Genomic DNA, 24,795 nt, shown 5'->3' on the forward strand with positions numbered 1-24,795 from the left:
TTCCTAAGGCCTAGTCATAAAAATGCAGAAGTTAATAGTTCTTCATTCACTGCAAGACTTAAAGAATAAGGGGAAAAAAACCCATGAGACCACTCAGTAAAGGGCATTTAAAAAATACTCTGCACCTATACAGCAGGTGATTTAGAGAGTTAAGGGTTATGTACAAGGTAATACTTAATATTTTTTCGTAATAGCCACACAGCTGATTACATAGGCTGTCTTAATTCTATCACTTTGTGACTTCTGAAAATCTACCTTAATAGTTGTAACAGTCTTGGTGGGTTTATGCTGAGAATTTCAAAGCTTACAGTATAACTTCCTGGTTTCTGTCTGCTGTGTGGATTTTGCCATGAAGCTCAGTGAACCACGATAAAGTTTTCAAAACCAAAACATTTTTATTTCGTTAGCAGATTAAGGCTAGAAAGCCAGCAAGTGGAATATTTCATGAGAAGTGCTGCTATTGTTGTAGTACAATAGCTTTGAATAGTTTTGTTTTCCTGCAGTGTTTTTTGTTTCTCTATCTGCAATTTGCACATTTTTCATGGCATGAAGTCATTGGTGCTAATAGCTGGTTAACATTTTGCCATTTCTGAGGAAATGCTTTTGTGGCATATTTGAGAGACAAAGGATCATCAGGAAGCTTGATATTGTATATCCTGTTTACAAACTGAAACGGATGGCTAAAATGTCAATAATATGGAATGTTCCCAGAAACATGCTCCATTCTGAAAACAGACTGAGTAAATTCAGAGAAATCTGATACTTTTATATTCTTATCTCTCTATCATTTCTATTTCAGAGTTTTAGTCTTGGATCCATCATCAGAATATCTTGAAATGGTTATGTTTTCACAGAACAATTGCTTGGTTGCAGAGGTCAATAGGAGCTCAGCAATTTTGTCTGCTAAGAAAGCAGAAAACTCTCAACAAGATGTTGCCATTTGCTAACTTGGAGTACTGTTGGTTTACCTAGTTCGTGGTTCCAAGGCTGACTGCTGTGGGTGTGAATGCTGTCAGGGCACCAGCCACCACAAAAATAGCTATTTCAAATGCCTGTAGCCACGATGCACATAATACATTTTTAAGCCTTGCTGGAGTAACTTGGATAGGATTTTGGAGTTCTGCCAGCTTTCCTTTCCTCTTCCCTTCTCTGTAACAAATAATCTTTAAGCCACTGTGCTACTGTCTCTGTGAGCTCTGTAACTGGAAGTGTCTGGGTGGGCAGTCAAAATTCATCTAATACTTTTTAAAATCATAGAATCATAGAATTAACTGGGTTGGAAGAGACCTCTGCAATCACCAAGTGCAACCCTTGATCCAACCCCACTGTGATTACCAGATCATGGCACTCAGTGCCACATCCAGCCTCACCTTAAAAACCTCCAGGGACGGTGAATCCACCACCTCTCTGGGCAGGCCATTCCAATGCCTGATCACCCTCTCTGTAAAGAACTTCTTTCTAATAGCCAACCTGAACAACCTGCTCTGGTTTCTCCCTTCAGAAAGGTTTTCATGGTGCTGAGCGTGCCATGGGTGGGTGTATTGTTCCAGTGCCACCTTCCTGTGTGCAGTCTGCCAAGGACCTTTGGCACACAGACTGCTGCTGCCCTTCATCCCATCTCCTCACTGTCCCACTCCTTTGGTTCCATCAGGTGATGCTGTGATAATAAACCTTATACTAAGGTTTTTATTGGGCACTTTATCATATTACTCCTTTGGATCAATGAAAGAGATTGAAAACAAAGTTGGACCTTTATTTCCTTCAGGACCCTTAATGGACTCGGTATCCTGGTGTGTTCCATGGATGGATCTGTGGCATTTTTGGACTTTTCCCAGGATGAGCTTGGGGATCCGCTCAGTGAGGAGGAAAAGGTACAGTGAGCACTCAGAGAACCTGTGGTCATATTTAAGGGATGTATTGATTCAGTTAAAATACTGGACTATGTATAGAAGTATGGAGTGACTGGTTTCCATATTACAGAAAATGTGTTCTTGTCTGCTTTACAAATCATTAAAAGAGAGGAGTCAAGAAGAGAATGTGTCATATTAGTTTCTGTTCTGGAAAGAAAGTATTTGGAAAACATCCACTTGCTTACACATCATTATACACTTGAAGTAATTATTTGGCCAAGGAAACAAGGAGTGGGTGCTTCAAAACACTTTAAAATTACTCTTTGACTTGCATATATGCAAGTCTTTTTAAACTGATTACTGTTGGCTGTTTTTCCTCTCATTGCTATTAGCAACTAGAGCTTTGAGTTGCAATTATTTTACATATTGACTTAGTTGAAAACACAAAGAAAGAAAAAAATCTAGTGTGTAAATGATACAGAGGGCAGTTGGATTTTATGGATTCCATTAGGTTTTGTGATTCCATTGTATTATAATTAGTGATGCCACGGTAGCAGTTGCAGTCACTCACATCTCTAACGCCCACAGAGCAACATTCACCAGTCCACCTATGGTAAGAGCCTGGCTATAATGACTGAAGCTCAGTTGTCCACCACCATCATTGAGAATCCAGAGATGCTCAAGTATCAGCAGAGGCAGCAGCAGCAGGGGGATCAGAAGAACGTGTCGGTCCGGGAAGGATCTGGGAATGCAGCAGCTCCCAAGGTGGCGAGCATGGTTAATGGGGAGAGTTTGGAGGACATCAGGAAGGTAGGTGCTCTTGGGTAGTGCCAAGTACTAAGCTGGTAAACATCAAACTGCTTATGACAGAACCAGTTTCTGTGTCCCTGTTTTGTGTTGAATGGCACCTCTCAGCCTGTGAACGGTCCAGCTGACCAAGTCACTGGGACTTGTTGAAAAGTTAAAATGCTTTTAAGCAGAAATAAGATCGTGGAAAAAGGCTTGTGGATGTTTCTGCAACAGGTACAAAATTCTTGGTGTGCAGAAAGGAAACCCGAAGTAGCTCATAAGAGGGAAGCTGTAGACCTGTGCTTCAATTTCTCAGAGACGGGGGTTGAAAGTTTTATTTAATTCTCTCCTAAACATAAAACATGACCTCTGATGGAGGTCTTGATACACGCAGATGAGAATGTTTTGGACTTGACTCTCTACTTGTGGAGAGCAGATTACATTCACCACAAATGCCTTTTCTACACATGGTTGGGTTGAAGATTGGAAAGGTGTGTGTTCAAATTAAAAAGAATGTATATTATTGTACAGGCTGAGAGCAGTAATCACAATCAGAATTCTGTTGTACTTTGTACTATGTGAGCTTCTACTTAACACCTATTATTGGTCAAAAAAAAAGTTATGGTATTGAAATACACTTGTGTTATTAAAATGTAGATTGGCTATGCGATAATAGCATGGTTCAAAGATGAGATGGGAAAAAGTCTTTGTTAGCAGATTTTTAATTGAGGCACATCTTTCTTCTATTATACCTATTCTTGTTTGTTTGGAAAAAAAACTAAAAAAGCATTTCCCATTTATCAGAAATAACGATGAAATGTATTCCCAACAGAATCTCTTAAAAAAACAAGTGGAAACACGAACAGCAGATGGTCGGAGAAGGATCACACCTCTCTGCATTGCTCAGCTGGACACTGGGTACGTTTGGAAGTCATCTTTAAAATCCTTTCGTATCTTTTTTAATCTTCTTCTTGTTGTTGTTGTTCCCTGGTGCAAACTCAGAATTCTGACTTACAGCATCATAAAGCATGTATTGGAAATAAGTGTGTGTCCTTATGAAAGATAGTTTTGACCTGTGTTCCCTTAGCTGTAAGATCTCACTTCTAATATCTCAGGCTAATTCTCATTATCTACCATTATGTATTGTAGATTCATATCTATACTAGTACTGGCTTTAATGTCCTTTGGACATGAGAAACAACTCTGGAAAGTTAAGTGTTGGTGGTTTATTTAGGTTGTGTGTGAGTATCCATATGTGGAAAAAGGAAGAATGGAATAAGTAGTTTAGTTAAAATTACTATTTTTCAATTATTTTTTACGTGTTTTTGAGAAATATATTTGTTGTTTGTCCTTTTGCTTAGGGATTTTTCTACAGCATTTTTCAATAGCATCCCAATCTCTGGAACTCTCTCTGGCTCAATGATGTCTTCTCAAAGTAACCAGCAGCTCATGTCACTTGATTCTAACGCAGCAAATTCCCTTAATACTTCAAAGCCTTCTGTGGAGCCAACAGCAGCCAGTATAAAACCAACAGATGATGCAGCCAATAAAGATGGGTCAGTATTTGCAGTTTTGTTTTTCACTTCCCTGAGTCTGTTTAGTTTTACATTTTTGTTTATGGTTCTCTGACCAAGAAGTTATTAAAGTGGTTTCCTGAGTGCGAAACTCTGAAATCAAACCTTCCTGCAAACATCGAGATTTCATTAGCGGTGGTTACTTTAAATAGTGGTCAATCAGGAACGAATAAATCCACATGCATAGTTCTGGCAGTGAACTCCAGTGCAGTGAGGGATGCAGTTGATTGCTAAGGCTCTAACAAAATGACTTGCTTATGGATTGTTGGCTTGCTATTGGTAAATAATAGAAGGGTTTCCAGTACTGGAAGTAGTGAATCCTGTTTGACATCAAATTCTGTCCTGTGTCCTCTCTTTGAACGTGGTGATCCTTCTTTCCTGTATAACAACCCCTCAGGGCGCAGTGGCACTGACTTGTCAGTGCACGTGTGCTTATTGGCCAGTGTGTCTTTCCAATTTAAAATGGAACAGCTCAATTTTACTTGCTTTTCTCTCAGTGACCACTGACTTGGTTTCTTCTCCTCAGTATGTTTTTACAGTATTTGTAGCAGCACAACTGCCATTGGAACTCTGCCTATCCATCACATCAGTTGAAATTGGCCCCAGATTGAAAGATGAGCATGTAGACTATGAGAAATGATTGACAGATGAAACTAGTCTCCTTTTCTTTGAAAACTGTACTTTTAGCAGCTTTTTAGTACAAACATCAGTTATGTTAGAGCCGTTTTTTCTTTCAGTTCATTCTCCAAATTCATTCTCTGAATGAATTGAAAAATCTCTAAAGTAAACAACTATTCAAATAACAGATCCCTGGAATGCTTTAGTGTGGGGAAAACACATTCCTTTGCTTTAGAGTTATGCTTGGAAAGGCCTAATAATCAGGTTGGATTCTTCAATAACAAAACTCTAAACGTGGCATGAATTGTTTCAGCCCAAATTGTTTGATTGATAAACAGTAGAATATAATATTGTAATGGAAAGGATTTTCTAACCTGAACAAGGGATAAAAGCAGGAACCCCAGTGATTATTGAAAATAGTGATCCTTTCCCTTTGGGTATATAAATACCAGCTGTAAGTATTGTTCCTTAAAGTTTCATTCCTGAGTTAAAAATACAAAATGAATGAATGAAGGGTGTTTTAATCTGGACGTGGCCACATGAAGCTCTGAGGTGTATCACAGACAGTTTTTGAGAGTAGGCAAAGCATTGAAGATACTGTCACATGAAGGGGTGACACAAGCATGTCATAATTCATGATGTATTTCAGTGAAAGGTTTTCAGCATAGTTTCTAGCCAGTGTAGTGAATGCTAGCTAGCTGTAATGACAGTGTAGGTTACCAATACTAATTTCATTTCAATCCTTCTTTTCCTGTCTCTGTTACTGACAGTGTAAATGCTACCTCTGCCTCAACTGCTCCTTCTGCCTCCTCTGTGTTGACAACTCCATCCAAGATTGAGCCTATGAAAGCATTTGATTCTAGATTCACAGAACGATCCAAAGCCACCTCAGGGACCGCTGCTGTAACAAACACAAATCAGACTGTTGTGGACAGGTAAGACGTAGCCTGGGGAGGGGGAAGGGAGTGATGCAGAGAGTTGAAATGCTGATTCTCTGTGCTGTAGATGTCATGGTGCTGGGGCTGTAGAATTTGTCTTGGGGCTCTTCCTCTACTGAAAGGAAGGGGACAGCTGCAAAGAGGGAAGTTCTCTGCTGGCATTAGCCACTTGAACATTTGTCCCTGGCATTTTGGTATCAGGCAGATTCTTCAAAATGTTCCAAGTTCAAACTCCTGTTGCAAGAGGCTGTGTGTGCACATGCCTCCCTGCTGTGGCTGTGTGCAGCTGTGCTTCTTGGAAGACAAAAGCAGCCCAAAACAGCCAGCTTGCATCTCTGCACAGCAGAGATTTCCTTCAAGATAAATTGCCATACTTGTCAGCAGACAGCCTACCATCATTATAGCCGCAGTTGTATTTCAGTTTTGTGCCTTGAAGGCATGTGGAGAAGGCTCTTTGATTTTAAGGAGTTTTGGCTCTGGATCCACATGACTTTAAAAAAAAAGACAAGCCTTTGTTTTTGTGGCATACAGTGCTATGGCATAAGTATGCCTGCCTCATCAAAACACGTGATAGAAAAAATAGTGGTCTTGAGAAAGAAGTGTCTGGTTCCCCAACTTATTATCTCTAAAACATGGTTTTATGTCAATATTTTTATGTCAAAGGGTTTAACCATGTGATACAGAAGAAAGATGCATTTAATTAGTCTCATAATTGTTTCTGATGTCTCAGTAAAGTATGGATAAAAGTTTATTGTTTGACATAATTCAGATGCCAGAGGAAAAAGGTTTGGATTATGTAAAGTATTTCTGTGAAGCCAAGCACTTAAGGAATAACTGGCAAAAGAGTGTGAGTTAATAACCACCTACTGGACAGAATGGGAAGAGTATGATTAAATGACCTATTTCAGGGTATAATGGCTAACAAGAGAGTTCACAGGGATTTGTACTTAGTATTTAGTTATATTATATTATATTACATTTAGTTATATAAGGACATGGGCCTGTTGGAGCAAGTCCAGAGGAGGCCACGAAAGTGGTGAGAGGGCTTTAGCACCTTTGCAATGGAGACAGGCTGAGAGTTGGGGCTGTACAGCCTGGAGAAGAGAAGGCTCTGGGGCAACCTTCTTGCATCCTCCCAGTGCCTAAAGGGGCTACAAAAGAGCTGGAGAGGGACTTGGCACAGGGGTATGTAGTGACAGCACAAGGGAAGATGGCTTCAAACTGAGAGAGGGCAGGTTCAGATTAGATAATAGGAAGAAATTCTTCCCTGTGAGGGTGGGCAGGCCCTTGCAGAGGTTGCCCAGAGAAGCTGTGGCTGCCCCTGGATCCCTGGAAGTGTCCAAGGCCAAGTTGGACAGGGCTTGGAGCAACCTGGGATAGTGGAAGGTGTCCCTGCCCATGGCAGGGGTTGGAATAAGATGAGCTTTAAGGTCCCTTCCAACCCAAGCCATGCTGTGATTTCATGATACTGTGTTCCTGAAATGGAAGCTGGAGCAGTGAGGTCATTTTTATGGTTTGCAGATATACATTTTACAGCAGTCAGAGCTGAATAAGACAATTTTTGGGGATAGACAAACAGAATGACAAAGGAAGTTCTACATGAGTAAGTAGAAAGTGTAATGTCTATTGAAGAGGAAAGGTGAACTACTCTTGCATCTTAGAGTGCTGAATTCTTTGTATCAGCTCAGGGAGAGAGATCTGATTGTAATTGGAACTGAATGCTAAAATAAGGTTGCTCTTTCCAGCTTTCCCCTGTAGCTAACTGCTGGTTTGATTAGTGTTTTTTAAAGGGGAGAGTATGTCTGATCAGCTGTTCTCCTAGAGACGATTTGCCAAACCTCTTCAGCTACTTCCTCTTGCCTTTGTGCATTTTGAAATACACTCAAACAGGGCTAAGATTGTATCTTCCTATCTACAAGAATTCTGTGCATACGATATGTGGCAGCTTTTGGAATCAGCTCTTACAAAACATGATTTTTTTTTTTTTCTTTTACAGACTGAAGGATCAGAATTTAATTAAAGACAGTAAGCCCAAGGATATTCTGGAGAGCAGCAGTGACAGCGAGGAGAAGATTCCAGCTGTTAAACCACTCAGCGTCCCCAAACGGAAACTGGAACTTGAGGGGGAAACAGTAGAAAAGAAGAAAAAAGGAAGGCCTCGGAAAGACTCCAGACTTGTGCCAGTAACTTTAACTGTTCAGGTGAAAGAAATAAGATTCGTTGTGGCTTTCATAAGTCAGTCCAGAGTTGACTTGTTCCATCAACTGAGGGGAAACCCAAGTAGTATCAGTCCCTCAGAATTTTTAGCCATCCCTCTTCCATGCCTTTAAACTTACTCTTTTTGGAATTTAGGATTAGAAAAAGCAGATGCACATGGTGTGGCAAATGTGTCTATGTTTTATATAAATATACAGCTACTTACTGAACAGCACCAGCGTGCCAAACAGTGGCAGCCTGCCAAATAACTGTATAGAATAATATCAAATGCCATCAGTTTAGGGTAGTGTGTGGTGGAGAGTGGCCCAAGCACAAGAAAGTGACTTGAATATGATGATTTAAAATATAAATAAATAGATTCAAAATAAAAAATAAAAAATTTCCTCAGAACCCTGGAGTGGTTGCATTAGAGTTTCCATCATTTTAGGGCATATAGATATTCTGTTTTCAGTATTTAGAGCTTATATTTTCCATATAATATACCAGAATTTCCATTAATTAGTTGCAGCTGAAAATGGGGGGGTTCAAAAAAAAAAGGACCACTTCAAGTTTGTTTTGATTATTTTAATTCTTAGAAACTATTTTTAAAAACTTGTATTTGTACAGCTAATTGGAAAAAGACTTAATATTTCCAGTTGGCATTGTTTGGAATTTTTAAAAAATCCCTTTCAAATCAATCTATATGGTACAATAGCTTTGGTTTTCAACTTTTTTTAATAGAAAAATTTAACTACTTCTGCAATTTTTTCCAGTCCTCAGCTGCACTGGCGTCTGAGAAGGATGCTGCTTGCATCTCTGCACCAGCATTAGCACTTAAACTGCCAACCCCAATCCCACAGAAATCCTTTACTTTACAGGTAAGTGGACTGTAAGGAAAAAGGCTTAAAAACAAACAAACAACAAATCCTGCTGGTCTTTAAATATTGTGAGGTTATTCAGATCCTTTGCCAAGGTAACATCTGAATGGGTGTATTTGTTCAAGCAAGCAAGGTGGTGGGGTACTGTAGCTTCTGAGAGTATGTCTGGATGAGTGAAGTTAATGGCAAATCAGCTCAAAGAGGACACTTCTGAACTAAACTGGAAAGAGGAATGAACTCCTCTGGTTCATCAGTCCCTCCTGGTGAGCCCAAGGGAGGGGTGAAGGGGTCTGTGGCAGGAGGAGCTGCTGCACTGTTACTGCAGTGTTGGTAGAGCACCCCTGAAGAACAAACACAAACACTCTCAGAGCTCTCTGGAGCTGCTCTGCGGCTGAAGAGACTTGCAAATAGTATTGCTTCAGGTATGTATGAAATGATTTTTCTGTGTGTTCAGGTTGTGGTAGTCTGGTTCCAGCCTGGGCACATAGAGACTTGATGTGGTGCCCATAATTCGGAAGCACAGACAGAACCTTTCCTAAGGTTTGTGCTTCAAATACAAAGGAATTATTTCTGTTTTAGCCAAGACTGATTTTCAGATGTCTGCTTCTTTTGAAGTGCCACAGTGTATATTTTGAAGCCATATTAAACAGAGAAGGCAATACTTGAATCTGTTCTTTAAGACTGCACTGTCTTGGGTCTAATAGTAGTTGGTGCTTTTCTGAGTAGGTTTTTATCTCTTCCAGAAATTATTGTTTAATTTTTTGTATTTCAGATAAGTTCAGATCCATCAATGTACCTTGAAGTGGAAAATGAAATGACCACAGTGGGAGGTTCAAAGCTGAGCAGGTTAAAGTGTAACCGAGAAGGGAAGGAGTGGGAGACGGTCCTCACCAGTCGAATTCTCGCTGCAGCAGGAAGCTGGTAAGGGAGTATGTTTTGGAGGAAGAGGGTCCTGAAGGCCAGAAAACATTTTTAAGAGTACAAAATTACATTTACAGAAAGTTAAGTGCACCTAAACCCACGTATTTACAAAGAAGTAGACGCTTTAAGGCCTTTGCCTACTTACTTAGAAAAGTTGATTAACTGGGTCACTTCTGTTAGGGATTTCTGTGATTCTTTGTGCTTGGCTCAAGATGTCCTATTTTTCTTCCAGCTACTTTGGTTTAATTCATTCAGGCTCTTAAGCTCTTACCCTCTGGAGTTTTTTGTAGGGATTCTGACGTTTCTGTGTTGCCTACTCCTATTTGCTGGTTTTATCACAAATACACACCCACTCTGAAGTTTTCACACAATTTTCAAAATAAATATTTGTGGATAAAAGCGTGCACTGTTTTTAGTCTCAAGACCAGTTTTGCGTCAGGTGTTAGTTCTATGCAGTCTTAAAACATCACAAATTCTCATTAGCCACTTAAAATAATTTTCCTGTGTATTTACATTTTTTCTTTAATTTCTTCATTAAATTTGACTAAATCACGTTAAGTGACAGTTGTTCAAGTGCTAAAGGATATCTTGTGATGTGGAAGTATTTTCCTGAATTTTTTTGCTATTTTTTCTCTGTATTTTCCTAGTTTTTGCTTAGTTATAACCTCAGAGTTTAAATTAAAAGTATATTTCTAAAACCTGAGCCATGTCCAGGTCTGAAAAAGAAGCAGCAGATTTTAAAGCTAAATTTAAGTACAGGCCTGAAGACCTTGTGCATACCCAAAAACCTTACTGCTATTTCCAGCTATGCCCCCTGGTCTAATAAAAGATTTTATCTTTGCCTGCAAACTTTCTCTTGCCCATCTCCTTGTAGATATAATCAAATTAAGGAGACAGGGAATGCACAGATATAGATAATCTGTCTAGTTTGTGACCTTACCTTCTGGTAGCCAGGATTTTCTTCAAAGGTGTAATAGTGACTTTTTGGGGAATTGACCCAAGTTGTACGACAGCTTAAGAATTCAGTCTGGTTTTATGCTACTTGCATTTGACAATATGTAAATGTTTCTTTTTGATATTCCTTTTTTTTTTTCAGTGAGATTGTAACTGTGGCCTGTGAGAAGCGAACACTGTCGGTGTTTTCAGCTTGTGGTCGTCGCCTCCTTCCTCCCATAATATTGAACACCCCCATTTCCACCCTCCATTGCACAGGTTCCTGCATCATGGCTCTCACCACTGCTGCTACGCTGTCTGTTTGGTGCGTGCCGCGGCTCAGCTCGTGTTTGTAGCTGTGTGTCTGGAGATCTTACAGGCTCGGGTGCAGTTGTGGCAGAGCATTGCTGCTGAAAATGGGGCTTAAACCACAGCAGGTCTGAGCACAGGGCAGCTTTGGGTAGAATATGAAGAGTTAACTGGGCAGGACTTGAATCCTGTTTCTTCTCTGTTCCAGGTCTGTAATATTGCATGTGATTCTAGAAGTAAAATAAGGGCATTTAGATCAGCTCGAAGTTACCGGGTTAAACAACCTCCTGCGGGCAGACTCGTCACACACATGGAATGGACTGGGGGGGGGAAAACATGGGTACTTGCATCTTCCATCACACTTAACCAATCAAGTACATGAGTTTCAGAGTTAGAGGTACTCCAGCCATCTTCAGGAGGCCAGGATAAAAACAGCAGTAACTCATTTACAGTTGTTGAATTCAATCTAATGTCTCGTGCGAGTCAGAGCTCCTAAAGGAGTTGTTTGGATCCTCGGTGTTTGCTTAGCTCTAATGAGGTTTCCTGATAAAGAGTCATAAAAATTGTTCTCTGCTATTGAATCCTGCCTTGCTGTAAGGGTCAGGGGTTGCCAAAATAATTTTGTCAAAGCAATGAGGAAAATGTCAAAACAAAAAAACAAACCCAAACAAAGTCCCCAAACCCTCGACTTTGTCATCCATAGTGAAGAAGTGCATTTGTTAAATGATGTTGGAGTTTTCAGTTGTTTGTAAACTGCAGACTTGTCCTTTTGTCTGTTTCAGGGATGTCCACAAACAGACAGCCATCGTTAGAGATGAGTCCTTGCAAACAATATTTTCAGGTAATAAAAGGGGTCACTTAATTACTGACCTTTGAGCCCATCTGTCTGATTTAGTGCCAGTTATGAATATGCTGAAATTTTATGAAACCTGAAAAGCCTAAATAAATAATTTCCCTTCATTATTGTGTAATAAAGGGAAGTTATTGGCAGAGTTGATATCCTGTAGAAATATCACCAAACAGCAAACTTGTATGGAGAATGTTTCTGTTTTGTATAAATTGCAGAACCAGGACCAATACTGTGTTTTGCAAAATTGATGTTAATGCTGCTGCACTGAGACTGGTGTGTATCATCATTAGCTTGTCTTGGTCTTCCTGTCAGTGCTTGGGAACAACACGGAGCCTTTCTCTGTTGGTTGCTATCTGATAATTAACAGTGGGTTTTGCCATTATGAGTGTTAGGAAAGACTCCAAAAGAAACACTTTGGTCTGATTTGACTTGTAGGAAGTGATGCAACTGTCTCTCAGATCTTGCTGACTCAGCATGGAATACCTGTAATGAGCATGTCTGATGGAAAGGCATATTGTTTTAATCCTTCTCTTTCTACATGGTAAGTCATCTATTATTTCCTGCTTTTGCAGCTTAGAGGAACTAATGTGTATTCTGACTTACTGTTTCACTTCAGATTTTGCAGGTTAGTCTGAGCAGGATCACATACCAGGCTTTGTTTTGCTTTGGTTCACTGTGTCTGTCTAGGCATTGCTCTATTATATCCTTACGCTTTTTTATGTTTAAAATAAACTTTTAAAACATAAACATACATCTTATATACTTCTGCTGATGTACATCAGTTGAATCTGTCAAGAACTTGGCCATGATTAGAGATAACCTACCCTTAGAATACCCTTCCTTTAGGTAAAAGAATGCAGTTCTGGAAAAATTATCAGAACAATTTTCAGAGTTTTGTTGGAAGTTTTGGCATGTTAAAATAATTGTGCTCAGTTTGCAGACAAAGTAGCACCTGTGCTCTGCAGTTCTGACTGTGTATGCCTGACTTGGTCAGTCCCCATCACCCCTTAGTGCTTTTTTGTGTCTGATGACCAGTCAAGGTTTGAAGAGAGCTCTTTGTCTCCGAGATGTAAAGGTTTAATGAAGATAGTAAGTCAGGTAGGGGAGGAGGGAAGAAATTGTTATACCTTAGGGAATTCCTGTGGGAGTGTCGTTGCTGGCATCCCAAACACAAGCAAAGGCTACACAAGAGCCTGTGTCTTGTTGGGGATCGGACAGGCTTTACCCATGGAAAGCCATAAATTCCTATGAAAAATGTCTGTGGTTAAATTATTTGCAGTGTCTTTCCAAAACAGGTTCTTTGTTGTTTTTCTGAGAGGAAAAAAACATGTTGCAGTCTTAATGTAATTGTTGTAATTAGTGTAATGAGCATGCTTATTCAAGGGCTTATTTTTTTAACTCCTCCTTAGAGTAATTGTTGTTATTCAACTACTTGATGTGAATCCTCTGGAAAAGAAAAACACCTTTTTAACTGAGTAAGGAGCAGAAGACAGGCTCTCAGACATAACTCTGTTATTTCTTAGTTTGTACCACAGCTTGGGAAATCTGTGAAAGAGCAATCCTTTCAGTCGTCATACAAATTTAAACATGGTAAAGCAGCAAAGGGTATTTGAAATGTCTGTGCCATTTTCCCTCTGTGCTGTCTGAAGGTCTAAACTTAGCACTGGTTGGAGCCACTCTTTGCCCTGGCATCTCAAGCCAGTGAAGATGATGTCCTTGCTTAGGTGTGGAAATGGCAGCTCCCTCCATGGGAAGGAATAGCTGCAATGTATAGGAAAGATTGTCAGCACGTATCTGATGGGTGGGGAGACCTGACCTGGGGTAAAAACAGGTTTTTCATGAGAAAGTCATTACCTGTATTCACTCCAGGCCCCGTTCTGGGACCTGGCTTCATATTAGATTGGACAACAAGTAGAAAGTTCATTTCCTTCAAAGCTAATGCTAAATTGCATTATACATGTAATGGATTAAATTTTAAGGGTGGGAGGGACATGGCAGAAGCAGAATTTGGACAGGGAGTGGGAATAGTCAGGGTCTATGGAATTCCTGAGCGCTCCAGTGATATTTTTTTGATTATCTATGAAAGTCCCAGTCAGGCTGTGAGGCAGAACAGAGCTGGCTCCTCTGACATCACTGCTTACTGTCCTCAGACTTGTTTTGTGTTTGTTTGCTGTTTTGCAGGAACCTGGTTTCTGACAAGCAGGACTCCCTAGCACAATGTGCAGACTTCAGGACTAGTCTGCCCTCCCAAGAAGCCATGCTGTGTTCTGGGCCCTTGGCTGTGATCCAGGGACGGACAGCGAAGTACGGACACCCGGCACGCGTGGCTGGGCCTCTGCACGTTGTTCCTTCAGTGCCTTCAGTCAGGGGCTCCATTCTGCAGATGCCAATGGCTCTGCAATCAGCAGTTCCTCATACAGGGCTTTTTCAAACCTTGGCACATTTAGAGTCTGTATCTCAGTGTAGTTTTGAGATTGGGGGGGGCAGGAAAGCATGCTCTAAACTTCATCATTTTATGACTCCTCTTATTTGGAGAGGTTAAGTATTGGAAAAGTCTGTCATCTTCCAATTCAAATTCGTGTAGTATTTTTATTAGCCAAACGGGTTTTTTTTACATTTTGCATTTAGTTTTTAGTTTACCAGCTTTCTGGAGTGGCCTACAAATTTTGAGTAGTTCAGTTTGCCTCAAAGGATCTATTTAATGAAGTCTTTTAGGGATTAGTCATCTAATGCGTATTTTTAACATGTGAAAACAGCACCAGGGAATTGTGTGAGCCAGAGCAGACTCCTGTAGGTAGTTTAATAGCCCATCCTCATCCAGATTTGAATTAGATTTCCCAAGCAGATTTCTTTGCTACTTCTGTTCTTCACATCAGAGTTTAATTTTTTTTTTCTGAGATAAACCATATAGAGTTGTATGATTTTATTGCTGTTCTCTTGAGGGAAGGGGAATTAATTGTGAAAAAGATTAGAAATCCAAACAAACACCACTTTCTTTTTGAAAGAAAGAAGATAACTGACTGAAAAATGTCCGTTTTGAAAAAAATTCTAATAACTGCTTATTTCTTCAAATTAGCCTTCTTATGACAATACATTATATGCAAGAAATCCTTTAAATGCTTTAATCTAACTTTTTATCTTGTGTTTGTTTTGTGACTTTTACCTGTGAGGGGCAAAGAAAGACAAAGGCAGTCATCTCAATTTCCTATAAACATTTAGGAGCCCATGGTCACTGATAAACATGTGTTTTTAAAGAGAAGACAAATGAAAGGAAGAGGAATAGAACAGGAGGCAGAAAACCCTCCGTGGACCTTGATACTTGTAAGTGGTCCCGTGGGGTGAAGGCAGTTTGCTGTGAAGTGCTGCCTTTGTGGTGAAAAGCTCGAGCTCTGGGAGCATTAGGTGTCTGACAGAGGAGTGTAGTACAGCAGGTTCTACAGATACATATGCCTTGAACTTGTCTGTGTTTTTCTGGCCAGTTAATCTGTTTTGGTTTTGCAGTTCAGGAAGGCAAGCTGCAAGATTGTTCTCCATGCCTCATTTAGTGCAACAAGAGACAACACTGGCCTACCTGGAGAACCAGATTGCAGCAGCACTTATGTTACAGTCCAGTCACGAGTATCGCCACTGGCTCCTCATCTATGCACGGTACCTCGTTAATGAAGGTGAGCCCTGCAGGGCTGGGCTGCCTCTGCAGCTCTGGGCACTCCTGGGAAACACCTGTTCCTGTGGATGTGTGGGATGGCACTTCATGTTCTCTTTAGCTCTTGGCTTTGGGACTTGGGCTTCACTCAACGCCAAAACAAACTGCTGGAGTGCGTTTGCTTCTCTAGGGCCCAGTCCTCAGGGATCCTCTTTGGACACGCTGACTGGGAGCAGGTTGTGGTCTGGGGAAGCAGTGCCATCTGCAGACTTAAATAATGGGAATTGCATTGTCAAAAAGCCCCGTGGTCTGTCAGGCACATCATATGTGCTGTCTGGGAGCAGCTACAGGAATGCCAGCAGCACTTGGTAAAGTATGTGATGTTGCTCAGGCAGCTGACAATTGCTGCCTGGTGTGAAATGGAGGAGCTGCTCAGTCCCTGACACTTTGTACCAGAGCACAGCAAACTGCAGAGAATTTGCTCATATTCCTTGCACTTCATTCTTTTTTTGCATTCTAAAAATTCAGCCACCTGTACTGGTGAGCTTAGGGGTTAAATTCTGTGAGGAAGGAAACCAATGAGAAAGGTTGCTGGTGTCTATTTTATATTAGAATACACTGTCTCTCTGTACTGTTAAATAAGCTAATGTTAAATAAGGTTAACCAACTGACTACGCTTTTTGGATTCTAAAGATCTCTGTTGTATCTCTGCCTGTTTGCATTCCTAGTTTAGCAGTTCCTGTTGCATTAATTCAGCCTTACTCCTCACCATCATAATCACTCTGCACAGAGGGAAGGGAAATGGTTTGTGTTAGGCCACCTCATAGGTGTTGGCAGAATTAAAATCAAGCTCATTAATTCTTGCCTTTTGACCCCTACCTTGTTTAACAAGAGAGCTTGTTGAACTTCATATGGTTCTCTCTGTCCTTCCCCATTTGAAATTAAAATATCCATCTTGGGTCATGTGTTAAGGGGATGGTTGTACTTTTAAAAGTCTGCACTAATTGAGAACCTCTCTGCTGTGTGCTCAGGGTTCATCTGGCACCACGCAGGTGTTGCTGTCTGGTGTGTGTGGGTGGATGCACAAGGAGCTCTGCTTGGCCAGATGTGTGTTGCTGTTTCATTCGTTTTCCAGAGCTGCTGAACTTTGAAAATTGCACATGCTATTATTGACCCATTATTCTTATGATTATCTCAACATGGACTGAATTCTAATCCATTACAGCATCCAATCTGTTATACCTTGATTGGCAAGTTCCTTGCAAGGGAATTCCCCCCTCTGATTTTTGGGTGAATAAAGCTGGCCTGGAAACTGTGTGTGGTTTTATTAAAGGTGTTCTTTTTTAAAAAAAACCTCGTGCATATGGATCCATTTTAGTTTTGTTATAGTGCAATCTGACGACTTTTCCTCTTCGATGATGTTCATCTTGTGGCTTTCCAACTCTTGTGGTATCTTTTTTGGATTCTTCTCTGGCTGCTGAAGTCTGTCAGTTTTCCAGTGTTTGGGGTTTTAAAAGCTGGCATCATTATGTCAGAGAGGGGAGTGAGATTGGGTTCAGGGCAGCTCTTAAAACAAACTAGAGTAATTACTGCAGTTTTTCTCCCAATTTTAGATCATCTTTAGTAGTGTTTCTGGTTTGAGAACTTTAAATAAAACCCTTCAGAACTCTAAAAATCATCTTATATTATCAAAAATTTGCTGTAAGAATAGTAATATGCCTTTTCAGAAATCAATGTTTTAGGCTTTATTTTGTTCTAGATCCTTTAATTTTTTGCTGAATGTTGTCTGTTACTTTGTGGAGTGGTTTTATGTAGTGAAATGCTTATGACTGTGATTTTATTTCTGATAATGTCCAGGGTTTGAATATCGTTTGCGAGAATTATGCAAGGATTTACTGGGTCCAGTCCATTACTCAGCTGGAAGTCAGTGGGAATCAACAGTTATGGTAAGTGCTGATAACAGTTTAATAAAAAACGAGGAAGAGCTTCCTATGGAAATTACAGGGCTTTACCCCTTCCATACTCTGCTCTGATCTCATGAAAGGATTCCCCCCATGGCATCAGATTTATTTCATGTGAAAGCAGAGGCCAGTGCTGGCTGCCCCAGTGTCAGCTCTGCTGCTGGCTCGAGTCTCACGTGGATGGAGTTGCATGCTCAGCTGTGCAGGTTCTTGGGACAGCAGCCCTGGGGACTGGCACTGACGTGTCTTCCCGTTCAGAGCCTGCAGAGGCTGCTCCAGCTTCAGCAGGGTGTAAATGTAAACACAGTTTTTACTCCAGGAGTCGTGTAAGCAGAGTAAGAACATAAAATATGCAGCTCTCTCCAGGCAGGAAAAAGGGCATGAATCTTAAACAGCTCTATGGAATACATTAATGATATCAATTAATAGATTCTCAGGATGCTTTTGTGACTTTTTTTTGTGCAGGGTTTACGAAAGAGAGAACTATTGAAAGAGCTTCTTCCTGTTATTGGACAGAACCTCCGCTTCCAGAGGCTTTTCACAGAGTATCAAGAGCAGCTGGACATCTTGAGAGACAAGTAGCACGTTCCCAGATTTCCCCTGTGGGGCCTGGTCCGAGAGACACTGCTGAACAGCGTTGACCAGAGCCAGGAGAGGAGCCAGGGCCCGGGCAGTGGGACACTCCTGAAGGAGGGGCTGTGCTGAAAGGTCCCCGTGGATTCCTGGAAAGGAGGAGTGCAGGAGCTGGACGCTTTCCAAGTGAAACCATCCGAGCTGTGGCCTCTGTTTCTGTGGGAAGTCATGGATTTGTACTTCAGGGGGATCCTTTTGGATCTGGATCTCATATTAAAGCTAGCTGAGAACTGTTTGTGCGGTTTCTTGGATGTCCTGTGAAAAGCACAGTACTTCAGCATATTTAACCCTGTTTGGGGTTTTTTGCCTGAGGATTTATTGAGGCTCAACACTATATTAAATTAGATGAATGAGCCAGGTAAAAAGAAATTTCGTAAATATTAAGGTATTATGCAGCCAATAGACTCTTTCCTGTGAATATAATAATAATAATAATAAGAGGCTGTTCTAACACATGGACTATTTTTGTACTAGAATTTGCTAACTTGTAATATGGAATTTTATTTGGCCAATAATCAGGCTATCTCTACAAAGTCATCTTGTAGGAAATTTAACTCTAATTACAAAAGCTATGTTTCAAAGTAATTCTACCAAATTAACATGTCATCATCAGGTTTTTAATTTTTAAATGTTTGTAAAAGGCATTTTGGGGGGAGGGGGAGGGATACAATGGGGTGGCTCTTTTTGTAAGTACAAAATAAAAGAACATTGCGTTGGTTTAAAAAAACCCAAAAAGCAAAAACATGGTCTTGAATCATTACAAAGGGCACTGGCATCTCCAGAAATGTCAGCACAGGCTGAATCACGTTACCGTGTCTAGAAATAAATAATTCTGTCTGGATGATCTGTCCTCTGAAAGCAGGACCAGACAAGTGCTGGTGATGTCTGCAGGCAGATACGGCGTTTTCTCCTGGAGCCCCATGTGGGCTGAGGAGAGGGAGCTGTGTGGGAGTGCTCATCGTCTCAGACAGCACAGAGCCAAACAGCTTCCCCTGACTGATGCGAGTGGTCAGTGCTGCAGCAAGGAATGAGCTTCATGCACTTATGGCCATGTTCTTTGTGGAGTGCTTTTGGAATTCCACTGAAACCAAATCAATCAAGCTGTTTGCTTTTCCAGGCCCTACTGTTTGGGTGTGCCCCAGTTTGAGCCTTACTTTGAAATGTTTTTGAGTAAGAGAGTTGAAAAGAGTTAGGTGTATTTAAACCCTTGTAAAAGGGCTGTTTCTCCCCTAAACTTGTAACAATCAGTATCCTTCACCCTCAGCCAGGACAAGGACTGTGGCCAAGGGGACTGACCCCTTTCCAAAGGCAGCTCTGCAGTTCCGTGGTTCTCTGGATCCTAAAGGGGGAAAAGTGTTCTTTAAGGCATAGACCCCCTCATTTGGAGGGCCTTGTGGCCTCTCCTATTCATCTGCCAGACACCACCTCACTTTGTTGTAGAGCCCTTGTGCAGGCTGAACTGGGGTCTTGAAGAGCAATAAAACAACTGCCTTAGCAGGGACTCAGTGTGGATCAGTGAGTCTTCAACAAGCAGCTGGAAATGGAGTGACAACACAGTTTGATGCTGTGTGTATCTGGGGGGGAAGGGGAAGGTGATGAGGAAAGCCAAGTCCCCCTGACCTCTAGTCCAAAAGGTTTAATAGCAAGAACCAGTTGTGGAGGTGCTGTAAATGATTCATTATGCTGTTGCCAGTTAGTCTGCACTCATGGGAGCAGGCCTTGTGTTCCCCAGAGGACAAACACAACAGCAGGCTGTGCTCAGCTTGTGCTCACCTGTGCAGCCAAGGAGCAGCTGATGGGATTCAAACGGGACAGACTCCCTGTTCTGGAGAGAAGGCAGTCTGGTCCAAGGCCTGGTGCAGTCAGTGGGAGTCTGGCTACCCCTTCCATGGGTTTGGCTCCAGTGGCTCTGTGTGGGCAGCTGTAAGAAAGATGGTTTAACAAGAAAGGAACAAATGAGCATGGCTGGGTTTGGAGGTGTTTGATAAGTGAAAGCTCTGGCACAGGTGCTTCTTTCCTCCTCCTAAAGGATTCTGACCATCCTTTGTTCAGCCTTGTGCTGTTTATACCAGTCTTATAATGAAGGTTATTTAATAGCATTTAAAGGCAATTAGCTAAGGGACAGTAAATTCTTTGTTGTTGAGTCTTTGAAGAGGTGCTGAAATATTTTTTGTGAAGAGCTGTCTCCATGCTGGACACCAAGTAGGTTCTTCTCCCCTTTTTTCTTGGGAGATTCTGTCACCGCCTGACAGACCAAGAATATTATGTTTTTAAATTCCATGCAATAAAATATTTAAATGAAGAGGAACAATTTTCTTACATTGTTCATTTTCACATTTGCTGCTACATTCACACCTTGGTTTTGCAGAGGGAGCTGTGAAGGCTCTACCTAAGGCTGTTTTACACTGTGCAAAGGGACCTGCAGTGCCACCAGCAGCATTCTCTGGCCTGGCCTGTAAATGATAAGAAAGTAACCTGTACCTGAGTTTATCTGGGGTACGTGAAACACAATTTTACATTTAAAAGCGGGTAGATCAGAGGTGCAAAACAGCACTCACTTCAAACACACACACTTTCTTCAGGGGAGGAAGATTTGTGACCATTTATTTTATTAAGGGAACTTCATAAAATTTAGTTGCCTTTTTGGAATCATAGAACATTAAGGCTTGGAAGGGATCTTAAAGCCCATCCAGTCCCACCTCTGCCATGGGCAGGGACACCTTCCACCAGCCCAGGGTGCTCCAAGCCCCGTCCAACCTGGCCTGGGACACTTCCAGGGATCCAGGGGCAGCCACAGCTGCTCTGCCCAACCTGTGCCAGGGCCTGCCCACCCTCACAGGGAAGAATTCCTTCCTGATATCCAGCCTGAATTTCCCGTTTCGGTTCCCAGTCACTCCCTGTGCCATACTGCAGTTCCTGACGGAGCTCCCTGTAGCCCTGCAGGCCCTGGAAGCTGCTCCGCGGCCTCCTCCCTTTTCCAGGCCGAACATCCCCGGCCCGGTGCGGCCCCGGAACGCTCCGCTCCCGCCGCTGTTCCCGCCCGCGGCCGTTCCGCGACGCACCGGGGGAGGCGCGGCCTGGGCTGGGCTGGGCCGAGAGCGGGCTGAGTTGGGGCCAGGCCGGGGCCCAGAGCGGGCTGAGTTTGAGTTCGGGCCGGGCCGGGGCCGAGAGCGGGCTGAGTTTGGGCCGAGCCGGGGCCGGGCCGGGGCCGAGCCGCCGCCATGGGCAAGAGACAGCACCAGAAGGACAAGATGTGAGCGGGCGTGGGGCCGGGGGTGCGGGAGGCCGGGTCGGGTCTGGGCCGGGTCGGGTCTGGATCTGGGTCTGGGTCTGGCTGTGGGCCGGGTCTGGGTGTGGGGCTGGGTGTGGCTGTGGGCAGGGCCGGGTCTGGGTGTGGCTGTGGGCTGGGTGTGGCTGTGGCTGTGGGCGTTGGCCGGGCCACCCCTCAGTGTCCCGTGTCCCGCAGGTACATCACGTGCGCCGAGTACACGCAGTTCTACGGGGGCAAGAAAGCAGGTAAAGGCCCGAGGGCCCCCCGTCCCTCTGGGTGGGCGCTGGGGGACCCTCCCCGAGCACAGCGGGTGCTGAACCCCAGACCCCGGGGCTCGCCGTGCTGGTCAGAAATACCGCCTTTGTGCCCAAGCTGAGCGTCCCCACCCTCCAAAAGTCCTGTGTCCACTGGTGGGGCGGAGCCTGAGTGTTGTTAAGCATCAGATTTAAACTCAGCTCTCTTGCGATCTTTTTCTGGCCATGTAATTTCAGGGCAGAGGAGTCTGGTAGAGGTACAAGTTTGTAAGCTTTACTGTGTTATCATTAGTAAATTGTCCATTTACATAGCAAAATGCAACTTTCAAATGTTTCTTTGTTACTTGGAGTGATGTGTTTTTTAAAACTCAGTTGTATGGGTTTTCTTTTCCCATAAACAGATGTTCCTCGAACTAATTTTAGACGTTTATCATTTGATCACTGCAGGTAAGAACAGATTTACATTATCATTCTTAAATGATGCATCTGTTTATCAGGCTGTTGACACTGAACCAAAGCGGTTACTTTCATTGACTCCTGCCTGCTGTGACCCTAGTGTGGCGAGAAAAACTTCAATAAGAACTGAAACAGTATCTACACTTGCCATGTTTAGTGTCTGCAGAGGTGGGAGCTGATGGAAAGAATACACAAGTGATAAAATAATGCAGAACGATGACTGTGTACATTCCAGTCTTTCAGATCTGTGTAATCAGGGCTTGAATCTACTTTTCGCTGCTCAGAACATTCTCAGTCAATCACTCCTCTTGCTGAGGCAGGGATTAGGTAGATTGAGGGAATATTTCTGCCATTTTTTTCGGTTTAGAATTTGCTGCTTAAAGTGGTGGAGGGAAATTGGCAGAATTGGGTTAGAAGTCCTCTTGTAAATTGGGTGGCTCCCTAACAGGGGGTACTGAATGTCGTTGTCAGTTATTCCCCAGCCAGGGAGTGTTTCTGTTGAACCATGTTTGTGCTGCTGAGTCCCAGCATGGCAATGAAAGCAGGTCTGGGAGTGTTACAGCATCCCATGGCTCTGTGGCTGTGAGTGATGGCAGCTACAGGTTCCTGCTGGCAGCACCAGTTCCTCTCATGGATTTTGGTTTTAATCTAATTTATGTAGAATCAGGTGGACATTGGCAGCCACCCAGTATTTTCATTGGTATAGGCCTTGCTTTAATGTGCAAGTGAATCAACAACGTGTAATTTTTCTCTGTCCTCATGATTTCCAGCTGATTTTGCTGACAAGAATGTGTTCTCTCTTTCCTAGTTTGTCTCTGCAGCCATTTGAATACCCAGTTTGCACACCAGATGGGACAGTCTTTGACATACTGTAAGTTCCTGCCTGAACTTACCTTTATTTTTGTGTTGTTGAGCTAGTTACAGCTGTTTTATCATCATTTGGTCTTAGCAAGTTGGCAAGAAAAATGAAAAAATGCCCATCAACAGAGGTTTCTGATGGTGTTTGTCACTTATTACTTTATCCCTTCTTTTTTTCAGGAGCATTGTTCCTTGGATAAAGAAATACGGAACCAATCCAATCACAGGAGAAGTAAGTAACGATGGGTGTATTCACATCAGGTCTTTGCTTTCCTTATGCTCAGCTTCCTGTTTAGTGTATTGGAGAAAAACAATGCCTTGGTGAAAGCAAAACGAAGTTTTAGAGGCAGTGCTGTTTTGAAGATCATATCTGTGAGATCAGCTTTGCTGAAATTAATGTAGAGATTTATGGGGATCCCTTTTTAGCTGAAAAAAGGGGGGCTTTGGGATTTCAGACCTGATGTCCCCTCCCTTTGTCATGCTGATGATCCTCATAGTAGCAAGTACTCTGCCTTGGTCTGTGTGGGGAAGGAAGAGGACAACATTACATGCATTTCTTTTTTGTAACTGGATTGTAAATAGTAGGCAGAAGTGTGTGGTTTGTTTGTGTGAATTTCCAGAAGATCTTAGAGGTGTGGCCTGATGAAATCTACAGAGTGGAAACAGGAGCTCTTTTGTCCCTGCTGGTGCTGCCCAGAGAGCCTGAGTGGTCACTGCTGGAAGGGCTCTGTGCTGTGGCCTCGTGGGAGCAGAGTCCTGGTCTGTGCAGCAGGGGCTGGCACAGCTCCAGCTGGGATTAGACTGGCAGCAATGTTTCCTTACCCAAAGGGTATTTGGTGTGATGCAGATTAAAGAGATTTATAGATGATATTATGAATGGGAAGCTTAAACTACAAAATCTTTTGAGTTATCTTGACAATATACTTCAGAAGGCTTCTCTCGTGACAGTTCACTGTGAGAGTGGGATTTCAGTGCTTTGTGGCTTTCTCCCCACTTTTTCTGCATAAATGATAATTATGAAGGGATTACTTTCTGTAATAGTAAGAAGTTATAAAGCACCAAATAAATATGAAGTAGAGGAAATATTTTCTTGTTGGAATTACATTTTTTTTTCTGATGTGTTTAAAAGAGTACATTATTTTTGAGGGCATAGAGGAAAACTTGAAGGAGAAATTGTTGCCTGAGCTACCGAAAGTTATTTTTTCCTTCAGTGCGTGCAGTTACTTTCCCGAACACTGGGAGGCAGCCACTGCCCAGGATTGGGGGAGGTTTGCAGATGGCTCTGGGCCGTGAGATCGCTTCTGAAACATCTTGTGTTTGATTAAAGATTTTCCCAGCAGACAGATATGAGGAGAAGCTAAATACAGATGCAGCATTCCAAACTCTACATTTGAACAGCCTGTCTGAGGCTCCATATCTTCCTGCAGGTGTGTTTGTGCCATGGAGAGATGATTGAAGGTCTTTCTTCACGCGTGAAGAGGCCAATGTACTGTTGAGAAGGAATGCAATCACAGCTATTTCTTTTGGTTTTGCTACCACCTTACTGCTCTCTACATTGGCTGGGAGTTTTGGGGCGTTGCCAGATCAATTTTTTTCACTCAGAGCAGTTCCATGACACCTGCTCTCATTGCAGACTGTGAACTGTGATGTGGTTTAAAATTACTTGGAGTAAATGCTAAGCAAGAAGTGTAACGTGCCTGGTGGTTTTGGTTAATTTATAGAGAGGTAGCCTGTGAAGAGCATACTTGGTGAACCATAAATGCTCAAATGAAGTCTGGCTTTGAGTTGAGTTCACCCAGTCTTGTGCCTCTCTATTTGTTCTGTAGTGCAGCTCCAGCTCTCCTCAGCATGCATCCCCCCTTT

The 24,795-nt window shown here is 42.4% G+C and overlaps 2 protein-coding genes across 2 annotated transcripts in view; both read left to right on the plus strand.

The window, feature by feature from the left end:
* Window positions 1-18,832, plus strand: part of LOC126641593 (protein HIRA) — a 35,158-nt gene extending 16,326 nt beyond the window's left edge. The window contains exons 11-25 of the mRNA XM_050318476.1: window positions 1,766-1,871; window positions 2,439-2,660; window positions 3,472-3,557; window positions 4,001-4,195; window positions 5,602-5,766; window positions 7,766-7,970; window positions 8,739-8,843; window positions 9,616-9,764; window positions 10,861-11,022; window positions 11,789-11,847; window positions 12,292-12,397; window positions 14,038-14,160; window positions 15,358-15,521; window positions 17,357-17,445; window positions 17,926-18,832. Coding sequence (XP_050174433.1) covers window positions 1,766-1,871; window positions 2,439-2,660; window positions 3,472-3,557; window positions 4,001-4,195; window positions 5,602-5,766; window positions 7,766-7,970; window positions 8,739-8,843; window positions 9,616-9,764; window positions 10,861-11,022; window positions 11,789-11,847; window positions 12,292-12,397; window positions 14,038-14,160; window positions 15,358-15,521; window positions 17,357-17,445; window positions 17,926-18,042 — 2,053 coding nt within the window. The 3' untranslated portion in view covers window positions 18,043-18,832. The remainder of the gene's footprint in view (window positions 1-1,765; window positions 1,872-2,438; window positions 2,661-3,471; window positions 3,558-4,000; window positions 4,196-5,601; window positions 5,767-7,765; window positions 7,971-8,738; window positions 8,844-9,615; window positions 9,765-10,860; window positions 11,023-11,788; window positions 11,848-12,291; window positions 12,398-14,037; window positions 14,161-15,357; window positions 15,522-17,356; window positions 17,446-17,925) is intronic.
* Window positions 18,833-21,193: 2,361 nt separating this feature from the next.
* The window catches only part of PPIL2 (peptidylprolyl isomerase like 2), a 68,423-nt gene continuing 64,821 nt past the window's right edge, over window positions 21,194-24,795 (plus strand). Inside the window, exons 1-5 of the mRNA XM_050318414.1 lie at window positions 21,194-21,346; window positions 21,560-21,609; window positions 22,020-22,065; window positions 22,883-22,945; window positions 23,113-23,164. Coding sequence (XP_050174371.1) covers window positions 21,315-21,346; window positions 21,560-21,609; window positions 22,020-22,065; window positions 22,883-22,945; window positions 23,113-23,164 — 243 coding nt within the window. The 5' untranslated portion in view covers window positions 21,194-21,314. The remainder of the gene's footprint in view (window positions 21,347-21,559; window positions 21,610-22,019; window positions 22,066-22,882; window positions 22,946-23,112; window positions 23,165-24,795) is intronic.

The sequence above is a fragment of the Myiozetetes cayanensis genome, unplaced genomic scaffold (assembly GCF_022539395.1).
Source record: "Myiozetetes cayanensis isolate MyiCay16 unplaced genomic scaffold, myiCay2020 scf21, whole genome shotgun sequence".
In the NCBI taxonomy this organism is placed as follows: Eukaryota; Metazoa; Chordata; class Aves; order Passeriformes; family Tyrannidae; genus Myiozetetes; species Myiozetetes cayanensis.